The sequence below is a fragment of the Alligator sinensis genome, unplaced genomic scaffold (assembly GCF_000455745.1).
Source record: "Alligator sinensis unplaced genomic scaffold, ASM45574v1 scaffold104_1, whole genome shotgun sequence".
In the NCBI taxonomy this organism is placed as follows: domain Eukaryota; kingdom Metazoa; phylum Chordata; order Crocodylia; family Alligatoridae; genus Alligator; species Alligator sinensis.
The window spans coordinates 353,222-373,985 of NW_005841867.1; the positions used below are offsets into that span (position 1 = coordinate 353,222).

General features: G+C 39.0%; 1 protein-coding gene across 2 annotated transcripts in view; it reads right to left on the reverse strand.

The window, feature by feature from the left end:
* Positions 1-20,650, reverse strand: part of CPEB2 (cytoplasmic polyadenylation element binding protein 2) — a 74,328-nt gene extending 53,678 nt beyond the window's left edge. The window contains exons 1-4 of one of the 2 annotated variants that reach the window (XM_006016781.3): positions 20,511-20,650; positions 18,738-18,830; positions 18,172-18,450; positions 4,389-4,479 (exon numbers count right to left, since the gene is read on the reverse strand). In XM_006016781.3, coding sequence (XP_006016843.2) covers positions 4,389-4,479; positions 18,172-18,378 — 298 coding nt within the window. In that variant the 5' untranslated portion in view covers positions 18,379-18,450; positions 18,738-18,830; positions 20,511-20,650. Of the gene's footprint in view, positions 1-4,388; positions 4,480-18,171; positions 18,451-18,737; positions 19,059-20,510 lie in introns of those variants that run through there. The other variant, XM_025192639.1, reaches the window with a different exon arrangement.
* Positions 20,651-20,764: the final 114 nt, after the last annotated feature.

Below are 20,764 nucleotides of genomic sequence, written 5' to 3' on the forward strand. Positions count from 1 at the left end.
CCAACCACTCTACCTTCTATATATAACCCTAATCTGAGTAGCTCCGTGCCCTTTAAGAACAGCTTAATATTCTCTCATCACCCAGAATTCTCTGCAACACAAGAAAAGATAAAACAACGTTCTCTCCTAAAAAAAAAGATTACTTTAAACACCGTCAGGTCTATTTACTTTTTCAGAAGAAAAAATATTAGAGAAATATTTTCACATTTTTGCTGAGTCAGTCACCCTCCCTACCCCCTTATGCTCTAGTTGGTTGCCTTTAAAAGTTCATTTTTCATGGTGTTCTGATACTCAAGTAAAATACTACAAATAGGAACAAGAAAGGCAGAGGTACAGAGATTTTCATATATACTGAGATATTCTTTCATAGGAAAGTTTAGTATTATTCTCCTTTCATAACCATCTTTTTTGTTATAAGCTTCTATTTTTATTGTACTATCTGTAACACTTTTTCCACAAATGTTTTTTTTTCTTTTATGGAACAGCCTAGAGTAAAAGGTAGCTTTCTTCCATGTAAATAGAAGCTTGATGCCCATTTTCCTACTACCCTACAAAAGTGGTGTATTATTAGTCAATGAGAAGTAATTTGAATGTAACAGTATCTTGCATCTTGTTTGCAGATGTGGCAATATCTAGCTAGCAGGTAGGAAGCAATGGTAAATTAGGAGCTAAGGCTAGTACTAGTCTTTACAACAGAAAATTTCTTAAAGTGAAAATGTTCAAAAGCGCAACAAGGTAGCTTAAGTTGTTTGCTTCTCACTGAAAACAAACTTTGAGACATATAGTTGCTTGTTTACCCCAGTGCTATTTAAGTGATCAATTTTAACATGATTACAAAAGTTTGTCTACTGCTGTAATGTCCCTAAATCAAGTCTTTTATATGCATAGATTGGGAAAAACCAAAATAAATAGGACATTTCTGGAAAAGACAACTTTAGGACCAATATCCATAAACTTCAGGTTGGCTTTTAACCCAGGGTCTCTAACACTCTTCGAACAATAACGTGTCAGGTATTCTCAGAAGAATTAGTAAGGAAAAATAATGTATTTATATTCTGACCTCAGGTTTGAATCTATTCATCCTAAAATTAAGGTGCTAATTTGAACACCTTAAAATTTTGTTATAAAACACATTGCAAGAAAGCAACATGAAGACAATCTCAAACCAGATGTTAAGTGTTACAGCCTTGTCTATTCTATTAAAAAACAGCAACAATTAACAATTGCATCTGATTTCAAAAGACATCAAACCCTTTTTTACTTTTTAAAGTATTTTTATCAGAGATTTAATATGCTCTAAGTTGGAACTGCACATGTATAAACATGCTAGCTTTTATTTAACATGTATTAATTTAATTAACTGGCAAATTCAATCTACAGTTCTGTAAATAAAATAAAAGTTAATATCAGTAAAACCTGGCCCTTCTTAAATAGACTTTTAAACACAGCTATAAGGATCAATGCTGTAAATTGGTACGTACAAAGTCTGCTCTGCGTTCCAAAAAAGCTCAAGACAAGATGCTTAGTCATACTCCAGACACTGTAAGCAGCTAAATCTGAAACACGTGCTTAAAATTCCAAGGACTTTCATTTTACTGCTGCAGTACTACATAAAAGACGCATTGTATTAATGTGCTTTAATTTACTGTTAAAAATCTGCAACTCCCCCCACCAAACTTCAGTTATAATAGATCTTTCATTTACTACTAGATTGAATTAAGCCCAGACAATCTAAAAATATGTATATAAATTGTTTAAAAATATTGTTATATGCAGTATGCTGAAAAAAACCTGACTACTGGAGATCATTGTTTTTGTTAGCTCAGGCTCCAATATATGGTTTATAACCTATTGTAAGCCATCAAAGGAATATGGAACCTGACAGGAAATTGGAGAAAAGAAAATGACTGTTTAACAAGTAGTAAAAAAAAAAGGAGAGAGAACTATTTCAGAAGCTCTTTTTATGTGTCTGCAGTTTTTTTTAGATTTTCTAGTATGAATATCAGTGAAAACCAACTTTTCCAGAAAAATCTTCTATGTTGAATATTTTCTAAAGAGAAGTAATATCTTAATAAAGATGCTTACTTACCACAGATCTGCCCACCCATTACATTTTAAATTCAGCTGTTGTGTGTCAATTATTCTTTGGCTTTCATAAGCGTTTTTTCCCCCTTTTAATCCATCCTCTTATTTCAGGCTTTCACAAAGCATGGCCAGGCACCCTTTTTCTATTTTAGAAAAATACTTTAATATGACACTGTCATTAAAAAATTAAGGAGGCCAAAATTTTAAAATCTAGTGTCTAAAGTTAAGATCTAGAGCTGTATTCAAGCATCTAAGGGTGCAATTAATTAATCTAGTGCTTACTGAGTTTGAACGTGTGCCCAGGACTGCAGCATGTTGAGCCAGGGCAGAGCAACCCCAGCTGGCAAGGGGTTTTGGGGGTCAACCTGCCAGCCTGGGGCTGCTCCAACCCCGTTCAATGTGCTGTGGAGAAGCTGACTAGGGCATGTGTGCGCTCTAGTGCGAGGCTAGCTGGTAGGCAGTCCCTGCACTGAAGCACCCTCGTACCCTAGCCAGCTAGGTCACTGTCTACATGGACAGTGCTGCAGAATAAAACCTCTGAAGCAAGTTTTATTCCGCAGGTACTTACAAGTGCTACCCTGCTGCACAGTTTTAGTTTACTTCAGCCTAATAACCTTGCACGTGTAGACACTGAGATATTTACTGCAGAGCTAATTAATTTACTCCAGTAAATGTCTTGTGTAGATGCACCTAAGTGTCCTAAGCACAGAACACCCAGACCTCCAAAAGAGACTTTCAAAAGTATGTAAAAGGAAAACATTTAACTTTTGGCATCCAGTTTTTAAAATGTTATCTTTAGTATTATTTCTATTTAAAAGTTATTAGATCTTGTGATCCCCTCTACTGCATAACACTGAAGGGTGCTTGTACGTATGCTTTGTCTCAATAGTGTGACTCAGTAGGCTGAAGAATAGGTATGACTAGCATTCAAGTGTGGAATTGTGCTCACGTATGAATTCTGCAATATCCACAGTTAACTGAGTTTCTGTAATAATGGTGGACACAAACATAAGTAGGCTTGGAGCCTTTTGAAAAGGGAAATACTTCAACAGGGCAGCAACTGGTATTTTCTAATTGTTGTGTGTGAATGAGCTGAGAAGGATTCAAATGCAGCAAACCCACTCCAACTTTAACCTTTCTTCATTTAGGAATTTCTAGAGATGGAGAATGGACAAGTATTTGTCAGAATGCTAAATATAAACAGCAATTACTTTTGACCATGAGTATTTTGAACCTACATCCTTTTAATGTTAAAAGGTATTTTCCTGCAATGAGTATTAACTACATGACAAGTTTCAGGTCTTAAACTTAAGTTAAATGACAAATAGGTAAAATATCTTATTAAAAATGACGTAACATTTCCTTTGGCCAACTTTGGTGCCTTGGAGTTGTTTAAAATTTTAATAATAAATCTCTTGGGCTGAAAATAAACAGGGAAAAAATTGAGAATTGGAGTTATTATATAGTGAAAATAGGAGTTAAAAAGGAAGCCAAAAAACATTACATTCAACTTCACTGCAGTTGTTCATGATTTCAAGGTCTGAGGCAAAAGGAACCCATTTGCCCTTCCATTCCTTTCCTTTTTTATGTCCTTGTTGTATTTAGTGGAATTCACAAATTTGTTGGAACTGACAGGGCTGCAACATGGATCTTTCAACCTTGCAACCTCTGGGCTGTCAACTGTGCACCTTAGTTTCCACGCCACCCCAGTCCCCAACCATTTGCAAAAGCTCTGAAAAGCACTATATGCACTTCTTTTACAATAAAGAAAAAGGCTAATCGTGCACATTCTGCATCTCTGGAGAAAAAGTTTTAAATGGAAGACAGTGAGGAGTTTGTGCTAAATCACATGGATTTAAGTAATAATTTTATTCTACTTCCACTTCTTTTAGGTTTTATGAAACTAGAAGTTCTCACAGTAATTTTAACATGAATTCCAACATAAAAATCACAAATAATTTACATACCAACTCGCATCCATAGCCAAGCATTTAACGGCACATTTCATTCAATCATTTGGAACTAGTTGCAAAAAGTGGCCCGAGGTAGAAATACTGCAGCTGAAGAGTGACTTTCAGCCCTATTTCTGTGTCTATTTCATTTCTAGAAAACTATGAAGACTCCAATACTGAAACTTTTACCTAACTGTAAATCAATAAAGTCAATTTAATAAAGATACAAGATTCAGAATGCCCTTTCATTATAGACCATTCAGTTGTTATATTAATCTAGGATTTAAATTAGCAAACAATATTAAGTCAAACATGCAGAATGGGTGACATTTTACTAGCATTGTAACATACCTTTAAGTGGATCATGCTCTGCTCTCATAATGTCAATAAGGGAGTTTTCCAAAGAGTGCATATTCAGACTGTCATACATTCTATTTCGATCCTAAAAGAAAATAAAATCCTTAGTACCGGTGTAAAAAAAATCTGCACTTTGTAACAGGAAGAGTGAGGTGCTTTCTTGACATAGTGTGCTCAAGCTATGTTACCCAAAGTTGAAGGTGTTTGAATTTAACTTAACAAAAGCCTTTAGAGCATCCAAATACAACACCAGAGAGGCATGCTTAATTGAGGACTCCTTCTGCATACATAGTCATACAGTTCATCACTGTACTATTTTTTCCAAAAAGACTCTACTTATATCAATATGCAGGACAGACTTGCCCTAGGGAGAATTTGAGGCTGTTTAATGAAGGAGGCTATTACCCATAGTGCTACGGATCCATTAGAAGATATCAAAAGGTATGCTGTGAATAAGGCAAGGAACTGCAGGAAGGAAAGGGATGATCTTATGGCTCAGGTGACCCTGAAGAATTTTATCTCTGCCTCTCAGTTCCCTCTGTCATGCGAGGCAAGCTACCTAAACCCACATTTTCACAGAGGGTCTGAGTTTTGCATTTTGTGGATGCTTTATCACAGAGACCATAAGGCTGCGGTTCTGAACCTTTGTCAGTCAACGTACCCCTTGGTCTCGGAGTAAGACTTTACGTACCCCCTTTCAATGGGAAATTAATTTTTCGACCTGTGTTAGACAATGTATGAAATATATCTCACGTACCCCCTGGGGGTTCATGTACCCTGGTTCAGAACCACTGCCCTAAGGTTTCATTCTCAGAACTGTTGTGCGCTCATAGCTACAACTGAAGTCTCCAACACAGAACGTATTCCTCTTCTTTCATTCCAAGACATAGAAAAATATCTGTATATGATGTGTTTAAGGTCTCCTTAGTAACAGATGCCAACCAGCTTCACTTATAATAATTTTCACAACAAAATTCTAGTGACAGTCAAATTTTCAATGACAAAACACTAATACCAATATTTACATGTTTTACAAATCTACAAATACATTGGGAAGAGTTAGTTTTCTGTGGATGGGGTTGGGAGGAAAGGGGGCAGGAAGGGAGAGAAGCTTCTTTGCCGATTTTTGTGATGCTTCCTGAGATCTTCTAGACGATATGCATTGTCCTCATTCTCCACTATAAGCAGGACTTCTTGGCTGGACTACATCTCCGACAAACTACAAGGACACAGTTCACTGTATTCCTCCTCCTTGTTGCAGGGCCATAAGAATTTAGCATAAGTCATTCAACATAAGAATGAAGGTTACAGTGGATCCATCATAACATTCTCATGCCAGCTGTGCTTAATAAAAGGTGTAGCCAGACTGCTTTGCCTGAAGTGGAGAATGAATGAATGAATGGGGACAACAGGAAACTGAACTACAGCTCCCATGAAGCACCATGGCAGGTAAGGAGAACAGAGGTTGCCATCCAACTAAGCTGGGCAGAAGGCAGGGTAAAGTGACACCCTATAGATTAAGTGGTTCATGAACTTTTGTAGGAAACAGCCTGCTTCATCAGATGCTAGGAAGTAGGCTGCAGCCTATTAGGCTAGGGACAGACATTACACATAAAACAGTTAGAGTGATCAGAAAATGGTTTAAACCTGTAACAGAACAGGTTGATGTTCAGTGCACATAAACTAGTTTCAAAATGGCTGAAACTGATTTAAGATAAACCTGGCTGAATGTAGTATCAGACTTAACTGACTTGGGTCAAACCGGTTTATACAATGTCCATTCTAGACCCCTTCCTGGTTTAAGTTAAACCAGAGTCCCCCAGCATCTCAGATCCTTTGCAGCCCTGGGCTGTGCTCTCTGCTCCAGAGAACAGGGCTGGCCCCACACCTCTGCTCCCTAGCCAGAGCTCTGGTAGAGACTGCAGGCACAGCAGGGTCTGCTGGCTTCACCCTGCCCCTCCTCCTACCTCCTTGTGGCTTGTTGCTCAAGCAGGGATCCCCCTTCACTCTCTCCCATCTCCCACAGCATGGACCCCAGCCCGATGGAACCTAGGCATGTGGTATGCTAATTAATGCTGAGGGGTGTGTGTGTGTGTGTGTGTGTGCGTGCCCAATTTAAACAGTGTTCACTTAGGGCTTTTTGGAGCTAATCAACAGGTCAGCTGGTAATGTCCCTCTGTTCCTTCCTTGGAAAAAGCTGTTTAAGAGCTTGAACTAAGGAGAGAGGCTGTTTTCTTGATGGGCTGATAAACACTGTGTTATCAGCTCCCTGCTGGCTCCCTCACCTGCCAGGTTTGCAGACAGTATGAAGAAGCAGGGAGAAGGAAATTGAAAAGCTCCATATCACCAACAGATGCATGCACTGCATCCCCCACCACCTCTGCCTCAAAGTACTAGCCCAGGGCTGGGGTCTGGCAACATTCCCGCTCCTTGAGCAACAAGTGGGAAAAAGCCTGGGACTGCAGGCAGGATGGGGGTTTACATACCTCCCTAATCAGAAAGTCTTGCTGGGGGCCTGGCCATGCCCCACCCTCAGCTCAGCATTTTGGAAGGGAAGGGAGGGCTGCTTTAGCACCCCCTCCCCCCACTTCTAGCCTGAACCACTGCAGGCATGTGCCTGCATTTCTTCAGTCCAGAGGGAATGTCTGTACAGTTGTAAATCAGTTCAACCTAGACAGGTTAGACTAATCTGCAAAGATTGAAGCAATTCAGGCTCAGGTTTTTTTGAACATCTGTCCCTAGCCTAAAGGCTCATGCCCCTCTGAACGAGTTGGGCATAAAGCAAGGCAGGGAGGCACCTTATACACTAACTAACTGCCTCCATCAAACCAAACTGTGACTGTAGGTTATTCAGGAATGTTATAAGGAAATTATCTAAAAACGTTTGGCCCATGAAAAAACTGGCATCATTTTTGGGTGAATACAAGCTTTGAAATATTGGAATTTTCTGTGGGATGGAAGCAATGACTTCTGCCTAGCTGTTTAAGACATACCATAAGGAACCCCATTTAAGACAAGACAGTGCTTGGAAAAACTACCCTAAAACCCCAAATCTGCATGAGTTTGATGCTAAAAAGGATGAGGGGATTTGTACTAGTGTGAACAACCTATGTACTAAGCTAAGTGCACAGTTTTAAGTACTTTGGGCTAATATGAACAATATATTTGAATGCTTGATTCCTTTCTGCCTACAGCCATGTCTCCTAAATCAAAGGCTGTAGAATCCCTACTATTCAATCTTAGCATGGACTCATGACTGCATTTAAGCCAGACTGATGGAAAACCCAGTGCCCCTTTTTGTGACCACCTTGGTCTGCTATCTTTCTGTTGTTTACCCAAGAAGCCTCAGAGTGAATGAAACTAAAAGTCACTTATGTTGGGACTCAGTTCTCCTTGTACATTTCTAAATAACAATGAAATGAACCAATTTTTCAATTCTGCTTTTCTGCTGCTTGTGAAAACTATAAAAGTAGAAAGCTACCAGTAGCCGAAATACTGAATCTATATTGAGACCTGAATCTTGCAGTTAGGGAAGGGAGAGACTATGTTAAAAAAGTCTTTAATACATTTAATATAACACTTAATCTATCTAAAACCCCAATAAGAAGTCAAATTCATAACCAGTAGTACTTGTTGCAGTTACTTGGGTATTAGGGGCTTAATGTGATGTTTAATGCACCTAGGTAGTCGAAGTTAGTGCCTTACATTTTAATTTGGTTAGAATTTTGTTATGCACATATACTGAAACAACAAAAAATAATAAATTTCCTCCTGTAAAGTGGTGGACTGTGATGCTAACTGCTTTTCAGAGGATAATAATTAGCTACATTGCTGTTAACTGCAGGAGGAATTCTGGTTGACTTAGCCAGAAAAACAATGGGAAAGTATACTACAGAATAAGGTCACCACCTTTGTGAACTTGTGAATAACGTCACTGGGCAATATAAAAGGAGGCATAGGTTATAACTCTGCCAAAAGTAATATAAAAGAATAACAGAGGAAAGAAGAGATAACCCTTGCGCCACCTTTTCTGAGCAAGGTCAACTCTCACAGTCTTAAAATGTCACTTCCTGACTGTGATAACCACATACTTTTAAAGCACTCACAGTTAAAACTACTTCCACACCACACAAAATATACAACACTAACTAAACCAAACAGCTAAAATACAATGCCTTATATAAATATTTTTACCAAGTATAGAGTAATGAACTGCACAATGCACACTAAGCTCCAACCTTGCCTTGATGGACGCTACTGATGAGTATAGTAGACATCTAGACAGAGAGCATTCCAGATGGCAGGCCCTGTCACCTATTCACTTGACTGAACTCCTGTGAGGTCAGCTAATCCAAACCTGATATCCCAAGCAGAGTGGAAAGTTTAGGGTACAAGGTTCAATTTTAAGCTGTTTTTACAAATAAGCTTTATCAGTGTAAAAGTAAATAGGTAGACTATTTAAGCTTTCAAGACAGAAGCATAAGCTTTTGATTCTTTTAAGACAGCATCAAGAACTGTTGCAAAAGAATATAAACTAGATATTACCAAGAAGTCATCATATTAAAATCCACGTTCACTAACAGTGATCACAAATAACTCTTTGAAAGGGGACCGCTCCGATTACTAAACATGTTTGCTCAGTCAAGTGACTCATGCTGTGAATTCTCTCATTGTTTTTGGAAAAAACTGCCCACAAAAAAGGCAAGTGTTACTTCCATACTGGACCCCAAAAAACAACTGTTTTTATATCCATTTATGAATGGATGAACCCTTAATCAAACAATGACAAAACAGACCAAATCAGGATTATGAAGAAAATGATGTGTCAAGTGTAATACCTTTCAAATCATCCTACTGTTATACTAAAAGCCTTTGGTCAAGACTGACTTGAAGAATAAAAAGACTTATCAACCACTGAATGAAACACAGTAAACAATCTTATACGAAAAGCAGGCAACTCTAGATTGATAGTAAATGGCAGAAATCTAGTTTGAACATAGATTATATTATTGATACTTAACAAAATGATAATTTTATGAATTAGGTAATTTTCCCAAGTGTTATGATTAGTCTTGTACTATAGAAAACAGTATGGAGCAGTGTTGACACATTTTCTTTGTTTTAAACAAAAAAAAGACTTAAGTTGTGCCTGACCTCCTCATGTAATTTTTCAATAATTCCTCAGTTTCAAAATATAGATGAATCTAGTAATAGAGTTCGCTAGTTTTTCATAGACTCAAAAGGTACTGTCACCTCCCTACAAAAAAGTGAGTTCCCTTTAAAAGTCTTTCTTTGTATTACTCTTGAATATATTTATTAAGCAATCTGCCAGGATTTTCAGAAGCTATGTTTACTTGATGCACACAGCATTTGTATGTTAACCATCAGGTGCATTATACCATATGTCCTTTTAGTAAACTTTGCACAAGTAGGCTCATTTTCAGAAAGACTATTTTCAATGCAGCTATTCTCTCCCTTAACAAAAAATTATAGGAACTGAATTTTTGGGGGAGGATGAGTACATTCTGTAATGCAGAAAAATATCACCATTAGATTATCAACCGGGGTGAGGTGTGGGGGCCCTCCATTAAATTAGCTATTTCACTTCTGCTGCCTCCTTGGAAGTACATCTTCCTCCAAACTGTATCCTTTTTCTGTTAGTTTCTTTCCTCTAGAAAAAGACACATATCAAGGCAATATTGCTAGCTATGGAGTGCTCAAGTTACTTCATTTGGACTTCAGTCAGAGTTTTGGGGTTTTTCTCCTCCTCCAAACTTCCTAATGAAACCGCTAGCATAATATGCAACCTTCATTTGGAAGCAGAGTGCTGCCTCCTGTAGCAGTACTGGTCCAGGAACCAAAGGACTGATGTGTACCTTTAGAAGAGGAAATTTTGCCTTCAGTTTCTCAAAACTAACTATTTACCATCTGCAAAACTGAAGATTTATACAGTTCTCTGTGCTACTGAAAAGTACTGCATATAGCATCATTTAACAACTGGTTAGAAAAGGGAATGTTTTCATCAATTATAAAAATAAATTCTGTTCATTCCAAAACCATTGTTTTTGGCAGAATTTAAAATTTCTAAATAAATTTACACAAAGACTATCTTGTCAGCACATTTACAGCAATAAATAGTTAATTATAGAAGCTCAATGCATAGTGCAATCACATCTCAAATAATTCAAATATACTGAAGGGAGTTAAGAAAAAGAATTATAAAGCATCCTCTGCTCATTGTTAGTCAAGACTTTCAAAAAAGATAGTGCTTAAATTTAGGCTTGCAAATATTTTTAATTTTAGGTGCACGTTTTAAAATCTTACCCTCTTAAAACTATTTCCCAAAAATGCACTAAAAGATTTTAGTCTATATCAACAAAAAATCAGCAACTTCAAAAAAAATGTACGTATTGATCACATTTTGCTAAAACTAGTAGAGAGCAACTGACTACCAATACAGTCAAATGTCTACAGCTCTCAAAGAATTAAGTTGTTAGGAACAGATTTTTCTCTCTACAGCTACCCATGGGGAATTGCAGGGGGGGAAGGGGGTGCCGAATAACAAAATATGCCAGTTAGTTGAGAGGCCCAAATAGGCGTCTTTGATTGTTTGGGCTGCTGCTTATCCCACCGCATCTGGGGTGTTGCCGCCCCTCCCGCCGCACTGCTGACCCTCTCACGGGCCGAGGGACAGGGAGGCGGGCCCTGCGCAGCCTGCTATGCCCAGAACCGTGGGGGCTTGGCAGCGCAGGCTGCTTTGCCCCAGGCTGTGGGAGCTCAGAGTGGGCACTTCCGGTTTCACTTAACCGGCATGCTGGCTTGTAAGGTAAATAGAACATGCCAGCTTGAAAGGTGCCAGTTAATGGAGCTTGTGTGTGTGTGTGTGTGTGTGTGTGTGTGTGAGAGAGAAACTATAACAGTTATGCCTATGAATTCATTACAATTAAACTCTATGGAAACACAGAAAGAGGTTTAGAAAAAGTGGACACAAGAAATCCTCTTAAGGAAAAGCAGTTTACCATTACTAACACCATGCAAAAACTGTAATGTCTGGCAGATAATTAGGGGAAGCAATCCTGAGAACAGAAAAAGTTTTAAGGTAATACCACCGGAGTAACTGGATATAACTAGCTATGCTCAAGCTATAAAAACATATTGAACAGGTCCAGTGACAGTGACATTTCTGCTTCCCAGCTACACAATTTTTTGATGCAATCCTTGCTCGTACAAACATGTAGTGCTACAGTTCAAGGTAATATACTGACGGACTGGAAGCTGTCCAGAGATGCAACAAAGATGATTAAAGGCTTGGCAGGACTGAGTCAGGAAAAAAGCCTAACACAACCTATGGCTTGATCAAAATGATCAAAATGAGACAGCAGAAAGATGTCAATGTGAAGGGGGAAATTAGTCAAAACATTTAAAAAAAGAAAAAAAAAAGAAAAATAGTACAGCAAAGCAAAATTTTGCTTAAGAGTAGGTAAGGTTATATAATAATCTTCTGATGAACATCTTATTTAACTTTGGAAAAACTCTTGAACGTTAAAGAATAACTATGTTCTGGCTAGGAGATGGGCTGGAGGTCTAACCATTTCCTCTATGGCTAGTTTTTTGGTAATTAGACTCAATGCATACAGTGCTACTTTACTAATACAGCATGCCAACATTTTGTTATGTTACTTACTTAAGGTTTGGCTTACATTTAAAAAAAGGATTCGTTTCAAATATATGCTGTGTTTTTTATACTGTAGGTAAGCATTTGTGTTTCAGGCAAAATTTATTGAAATGTTTGGCTTAAATCTTTACAGCCTCTGTCAGGCTTTTGGCTTCAATGTACAAGCAATTTACAGTACAGTAAAATCTATTTCTCCTCCCAGAAGTGCCTATAGATGGGCTCCAAATCCTTGCTTATGGATCTAAATAAGCAACCGGACTTTGAGAAGCACCTAACACTTAGAAGCTCTCACTGGCTTTCATGTGAGATGCTAGTACTCAGCAGTTTTGAAAATAAGGCCATTATTTAAGTGCCTGTATATGGATTTAAGAGTTCAATTTTAGCTACTCACTTTTTAAAATGTTGGTTGGTATATGTTTAATAACTGCAGTTTAAACATATTAAAAGAGATAAATATTTTCAGTTACAAACAGCAAAATTAAGCTTTGGGTTCTGAAGATGTCAAATTAACTCTGTGAATAACTGCAGTTGATAAATTGTTCTCTGGCTGCCTCTAACATAAATTAAAGAATTTGTTAAAGCTAACAGCTGGTGTCAAGTACAATCAATTCTAAAACATTTATCTTATCTGAAAACATATCTGAAACTGTGCTTTATTCCACTGGGCATTTGGAAACTTTAGTGTATAAATTCAAGAAGTGACTAAAAATATCTGCAATTATGAGATAAATTATATCTTAATCTTCAAATCCCAAATTGGAGCAATAGGTTTCAGCAGTGAATAATAAAGCTCAGCCTTGAGGACTGCTGATATTGTATGCATGGTTTCTTCGAACAAACAGGAAGGACAAATCAAGGTGAAAAACACACGGACATGCAATGCATTTCCTGAAGTCAAAAAAGATACAGAAACAGAATCCAGGTTCACTCTAAGACAATGATGTTTTTATTTACATTTGCTCCTACCAAGAGCACACACACAAATACAATTTATCTTTTAGGAAATATGTTCTATTTTATTTTCAGTAAGTTTTATAAATATATTTTTTAAACATTAAACTTAAAATCAACGTGCATTTAGACTGTTCATAAGCAGTATAATATTTGACAGTAATAGGAATGCAGTTCTCCCTTAACCCCCAAGAGAAAGAATGGGAAAACTGGACTATCTATATAAACATCTCAATTTACAGGGTATGTGTGTTGGCCAGGGCAATTCTCCCAATAATAAATATTTTTCAAAATAAAAGGTCTAATTTTATATGCCTAAAATTAGAAATATAACAAGCACTAAGGCAGTCTCTACACTTAAGATCTGCTGTTTTAACTATTCCAGGATAAACAACAAAATCCTATACTGTGGATCTAATCACTATACATTATTTATACTGGAGTAAGACCTGGTTTGGCAAACTCTTGGAACAACACACATCTTATGCCAGAATAACTGTTTTTCTGTAGGGCTTTTACCAGCACAATGATATCAATAAAAATGATCATACCCCTTAATTACATAATTATGTAACAAATACTTTAGTGTTGGCTTACCATTGTTCCCCTTGCAGTCTTGAGAGTGTTACCACTAAATGCAATACAATAGTAAGCCAGATCTGAGCAATTTGGAAAACCCCACCTTAAGAGTTGTAGTGCCACAGTACTGGCAATTAGCAGATTTAACTCCACCAGTCAGTGAAATCATACCCACTATGAAAACAATGAATTCATGTCTTTTATCTTATACTTAAAGGATGCCAACATTAAAAAAACAACAACTGCCTTCATCCCGTTTACACTGTAACTTAATACACTAATGACTGGTAAAATAAACTGTTCTGTTTTAAAAACAAGCAACACTCTACTTCTTTCTAACATCATTGACCTAACTTTGTCTACACTGGAAATTTGTCCCTGTTCCAGTCAATAACGGTTGCTTTAGGACAGACTCCCAGGATAAAGCAGTTCCAGATATGGAATAAGCTATGATACTATAGATAAAATAATCTGCAGTTTACACTATGGGTCACGCCGGTGCAGCTGTGCGGGTGGCTGGATACCCAAGGTTGGAATTGGGGCAAGTCTCCATTGTAAACAAGGCCTGGGAATTGTCAGGGGTGACTTGCCAGCTGTGGTTTGGACCTCTAAATGTCTGCATAAAGCTACTGTAATTACAGCATTGGCTCATTTACCTTGGATTCTTTTAATTTTTTTTTTTTTTTTTAAAAGCAGCTACTCTATTAAAAAAGAATACATTCTTGTTCATTACTGTAGATACAACAAGGATGTTGTATAATCACGAGTGGGAGGGAAAATGATCTGCAAAATTGTGCATAAAGACGTGTCGTCAGTAGGTTCCTACTAACAATGAGGTCAAGAATGGAAGTTTGAGAAACCCTAGTTCAGAAGCAGTCTAGGTAACTTTGTCATATATATTCAACTGTTCCCTCAAATTCTTTATCACTGCTGCACTTTGCAAATTGCATACATTTAGTAAAATTGGTATTTGTACAGGATCTACTGAAATTGCTACTGTATCTTTAAGAACCCTCAATCTGAATACCTCAACCTTTTATGGAAAGAGGCAAGTAAACTCAAATTAAGTAGATTGATGTTTGACTGTCACAACTACCAACATGGTAACAAGCACAAGTTCTGAATTCTGCTCAAGTTGATTTTAGCCTTTTCATTCTGACCTCTAAAATAAATTAATTAGTCAATACAGGGGGGGAAGTGACCCTTCAGAGAACAGCATTTTATGACGACTGAAAAATACAAATGCAGTAACTTAGTGAAACAATGCAGCATATGGAAGATATCTAAAATAGCACAGCAGTGGTTAATACTGAAATATGTAGTATTTGTATTCTATCCTTTGACTATAGTCTGTTAAATCCAAACAAATCAGATTGAGATAAATATCAGCTTAAAAATTGCTGGATGAAATAATTATTTAGTTTCTCCCTCTGATGAAACACTAGAGCAGTCAGATAAATAACAGACAGAACTGAAATATGCTTGCTCCACCTTAAGCTATGAAGCCCAACAGAACAAAATATCAATACAATTTATTATAAATTTGTTTAAACTTCAGATGCTTATTTTTTTTCTACTCCACCCTGTTTAACCTTAAATAGAAAGGATTAGCTTCTATACGCAAGAAATATAACAAATGCTGTTTAGAGCCACTTCTTATTAGATGGCTTCCTCTAGAACGGTATTTCTCAACATTTTTAGATACAAAGCACCCCTTAGAAAATGTCAGCTCTTAGCTTTCACCCATGTGTTGACTACAGAAAAATAGAGCAATTCGTCTGTTACAAAGAACTCAGAAAGACCACAACATGTCAGAATGGTTTTTGACACCATGGATTCCTATTTGAAACCTCTGGGTTTATCTTATGACTTGTATCAGCATTTGCACACCAAACAGTGCTAATATTGTGTGGCACCCTGGTTGAGAATCACTGCTCTAAGTTTCTAGAAGATCATCATATTAGACAGAGCTATCCAAATGGCAGCCCATGGGCTGCATGTGCCCCACAGGGAGTTAAATAGCAGCTCCTGGGTTCCTTCCTGACTGAAACTCCCTGTATTGCTCCAAGTGCAACAGTGGCTGGAGTCTCTGGGCTCCTGCTCCCTCCTCCAGTTTTGGATTTCCGCACCTGTCCCACACGGCAACACAGTATGGTATGGAATGGTGTGGTATAGCGCACACAGGGTGAAGCCAGGACTACACAGTGTGCGGTACAGTATTTGGGGGAGGAGAAACATCCACATGGGGTCATTGTAGTCATAGGCGATTGGTGAGGAGACACATGCCCCCTCTGACAGGGCCGTCTGCACTGCCCATGCTGCTTGCAGCTTCTGCAGGTGCTTGCCAGCCCTGTTCCTGCCACTGATGCTGACACTGGCTTCTGCGAGTGCCCCCTCAGACTGAGGAGGCACCAGTCACCCATGATTCTAGTGGTGGAGATGGTGCTTATGTGGGTGTGTACTACAGTGGGAGGGAGGGGATGCAGGCATGTAGTCACATCCATGTGGCATAGGGGTCATGGGCTGGTAGGCCATACTGGTGTAGCCCCCACAATGTGTGTCCCCTGGCCTACTTAGAAGTTAGACAGCTTTGATTCGTAGATTGTAAGGGACCTCGGAAGATCATCAGGTCCAGCCCCCTACAGAAGGCAGGACAGACAACTGGGGTCAGGTGACCCCAGCGAGATGACAGTCCAGTCTCCTCCGAAGATTTCCAGGGTAGGCAATTGCACCACCTCTGGAGGGAGCTGATTCCGCATCCTGGGCACCCTAACTGTGAAGCAGTTTTTCCTAAAGTTGAGCCTGAAATGGTCTTCCAGGAGTTTGTGGCCATTACTCCTGGTTTTCCACACAGGTGTCCTGGTGATCAGTTGCTCACCAAGCCCTTGATGTACTCCCTGATGTAGTGAGAAGCTGCTACCAAGTCCCCTCTCAGCCTTTTTTGATGCAAGACATTCAAACTTAGAAGCAGAGTATGATACCTCACACAAGCAAGCTTGTTCTTAGCTGCATATGGACGCTAAGATGTTGTGAAACTGCTGTTCAAATGTGAAAAGATCACTTTACAGTGTTTACTGTGGGATGTTAAGTGTCTCTGTTGCTGAGCACAAGCTTCTCAAGCAGGTGACTGTGAACTGTGCCTGTTAATGAGTCAAGATCTAGATTTAAGATATCAAAATGGCATCCTTACCATCTTCCATCTGAATAGTTAAATAAGAAGGAAAAAAAAACCACACAGTCCAACAGAGCTATCCCAGTGAAGTCTAGTCAATGAAGTAGGCCTTTAGAAAAAAGTACTAGCAGAAATCTCCTATACTGCAAATGCGTGACAAGCTGCAGTTGCAGCAAATATAAAACAGGTTTGAAATCACCATTCGCCCCAAGCCCACCAGTCAAAATATCAGGCCTCAAAGGGAAAGGGAACTGTTGGTACTGTATAAGATTTTTTAGCCAACCGTAAATCCATTGACAGCGAAAATTACAAGGAAAAAACAGGGAATCTATGCATAAAAAGTGCACACCTTGCCATTACCGCAGCTGCACTAAGATTAGTTTGCTTTTTTTTTTTTTAACCCAAGTGCCATTGTTCAAAGTGTGGTGACAATAACGACCAAGTCCAAATCAAGATAAATGCTAATAAGAAATAAGGCAGTACAGCTTTATAACGGATTAGCAAGAATTGTAACTATTTTCCTCCATATCCCCTTATTCTTTTGTAATACAGTAAACCAATTTAAGGGAAAAAATATTAGTATAGTAGTTCAGAAAAAAAGATTACGAACAGAATATTTGTGCAGTGGTCAAGAAAAAAAATCTACTGAATTATTTTAAGTTCCTTAATTCTAAAGCAGAGTGACTGTTTTGTAACGAAATAAACTTTAAAACTGATACGACAATTGGGATTAGGATCTAACAGAAGACAGTCCCTGCCCCTAAGAAATCACAAACTGAATGGCAGAGACTGACAGAGGCAGGATGAGAGAGATCAAACCCCCAAAATCAGAGAGCTTCCACCCATCAGATAAATTCAGGAATGCTTACAGAAGCTGTCATTGGAAGAAAAATAAAGCAGATATATAAAATAGCACAAATAAAAAGTTTCAGAGGACAACAAGGCGAATTTAAAAACTATAAGTTCAGATGCAGAGAAGTCCAAATATTAAGTGAAAAAATGCTTGCTCTTAAGAACTGTATAATAAGATCTAAAATAAAACTATAGGATGAAAAATCTATACTTGAAAGGGTGTTCTATTTTTTTTAAAAAGCAGATGCTTAAAAATGCATCTCTCTCCTCTCTCTCCAATTAGTTTTCTTGTTCTCCTATATAGTCTGTGAGCAATAATACTGACTATAGGTACAAAATTCAGCATCACAAGGTAAAATGGAGAAAATATATTACATACTTGCCATTCATTACTAACTGTAAAAATGGAAGATAAGTTTTTAGACAATTGCTACGAAAGTACTTGGTATTTCTGTATTCCTTTTTTTTTAAAATACACCAATCTACAAAGCTAAGTAAGACTGAAAAGAAGAAACATTGATAAGTTTCCAGTTACATGCCACTCTTACCTGTAAGGGTAGGAGAGTGTTACTGTTGTTGTCAGTTCGGAAAACATTATCTTCAATCCATGATTTTGGTGTCAGCGATGGAGTAGAGCGAGTAAATTTAGGGGGAGCTATGACATTACCAGAAAAGGGCTTCTTCAAAGGAGAGATTTGGTTCATAGTTCCTGGAATTCCCATGTTTCCAGTTCTACGATGGTCTCTGCCATGCATTCCTCCCCAGGATATATTTCCTGTGCTCCAGCCACTACTTTGATTGCTCCAGGGTGACTGCTTCAGAAGAGGCTAAAGAAAAAACCACAAAAACAATTAGATTATTTTGGAAACATTCCAGGTTTGCTTTCTTCCTAAAAAAGAAAAAAACACAAAAAACCCTCAAATGACTTTTGTAAACTAGACCTCACTATTTGCCTATAAACATAATACTAAGCAAAGGAGAAAATGGAATACAGAATGATTACTCTACAAAAAAGGCAGTAATGGTGCAAGGGACCTTTTTTAATTTCTTGACAGAACATTCCTACAGTTAATGCCCTTTACAACAAAGCTGCCATTTTCGCCGTATTGCTGACCTGGCTTGTGTTAGATAGGTAGGCCTCTGTTTGGCATGCCCCTGAAGAACAGCACTGGGTGGTTTCAGGTTGATACGGATCTTTTTTTTTCCCCTTTTGAAGGAAAAGAGTTGAGAGTTGCACAAAGAAAATATATTTAATGCATCAGTCTATAATAACCATCAAGTAAGAAGGACAAAGCAGGCTGGCTTTCCTACACAGAATATGCATAATCTAAGATCATACTTTCAAACTATCACTGACATGATTAAAGATAGGATTTTTTTTTTTTTTTTTAATCTTTAGAAGCCACAACTTGAATTTCTGGTGAAACAGATAAAATCATCATCTTATCTGGTAAAAATCAGCATTGCGTTGTCAATGGAGATAAGATAACTTCTTCCAGCTGACGAATCTAGGGGGTTTTGGGGGCTACCGCAGAGGGAGGCACCTTGTACGTTCTCTGAAGGCAAGATGCTAGTTTGTTGGTGACAAAAGCCATCTTTGAAAATACTTTTCTGGAAGTGAAAACAGATAAACTTTTGACTGCCTCCAACATGTAACCTAAAAAATTTTGAAGTATAATAGTTGTCATGCTACCAAAAGGTGGATCCACTGAGCTCTGCCGGTAGTAAGCAGCAGCATTTGTCTGGTATGTTTAAAATCTGGTTTTGGGAAAGACCTCTCTCAAACACTCAGATCGCCCAAATCAGGTGTTCATACATTCTAATTTCCAATCAAAATAGGATTTAATAATCGCACCTCAAAGATGGGTTGTAACCAACCCTGGCACTTGTAACTCAAATGACATGCAAATAGAATCAAAGCACATCACATTTAACTACATATTACTATTAAATATTCCTTTTAAAAAAGTGAAGGGGGGTGATGGGGTCCACACACAAAAATAAAAATCATCTCTTAAAATTGCTGAAGCCACTGTGGTCAGACACACAGGCGGGCAGCTCCGTTCTGAATAATGAGGCGTAAAACTTGAATGCTCTGGCTGGAATTTGGGAGAGGCAGCCGTTCCATTGTGAAACGCACTCGAGAGGGAATGTCAAATGTTAACAGGTCTTTAATTTTAGCAGCTCTGCTGTCACATCTGTGTCTGGGTTTACTACCTATGAGCGATAAACAGGCTGGGAAGTGCTAGAAGAAGATGTCCCACACATCTCAATGACGGGAAGAGTTGCTTTGGCCTTTACAGCCAGTGAGAAGGACCAGCAGCACCTCTCTCCTTCATGCAGCACCCCTCCAACAGAGCACCTAAACCCGTGTATCCTCCTGTGGGTTTGTTTTTTTTAAGTTATTTAATTTGTATCAGAGGCCAAATTAGCCCAAACTAATTCCAAATCCATGAGTCCAGAAACATAAGTGGCCCTACTACAGGCAAATATCCTCCACCTGCACCTGGGGCTTCAGATGTTCCCAAACCCTTTGGCAGGCATCCTACTTGCAGGCGCATGCCCAGAGGCTCGGGGCTCGGATGCCCCCAAGTTTTGCTTGCCCTCAGCCATCCAGCCCTCGGAGCAAGGGAGGAAACTCCCATTTCCATAAACTGGGCATAAAGCTGCTGCACCTCGGCAGGTACTGAACCATGCCAGAAGGGCAGCTCTCCTGCCAGGCGGTTCAGGAAAACTTCCTTCTCCGACACAGATCTGCAGTATTTCCCCAGCCAGGTTAAGAAGCCACGACGCTTGATCTGAGCCTTCAAGAGGCCAAGAAGCGAGAAGCGTCCTCCTGTAGTTCTACCTTCAAAGAATGACTGTATTAAAATATATATAAACAAACCACTTCACGGGGTGCCTACAAGGCAACCTCCCAATCTATGGGCTAGCAGGGCCCCAAAGCCCTCCAGGCGGAGCCGAGGTACCGCGGGATTGCTCAGGCAAGCGCCTGCTCAGCCTCTCCGACTCCCGATGCCGACCTGCAGGAGGGGCGATAGCAGACCAGGCTGCCCGCAGCCCGCGCTGGGGGGTGCTGCCCTCCCGGCCGGGCGCTGCGGGGCCTGTGGCGGCCCCCGGCCCATCCCCCCCCGCCCGGCC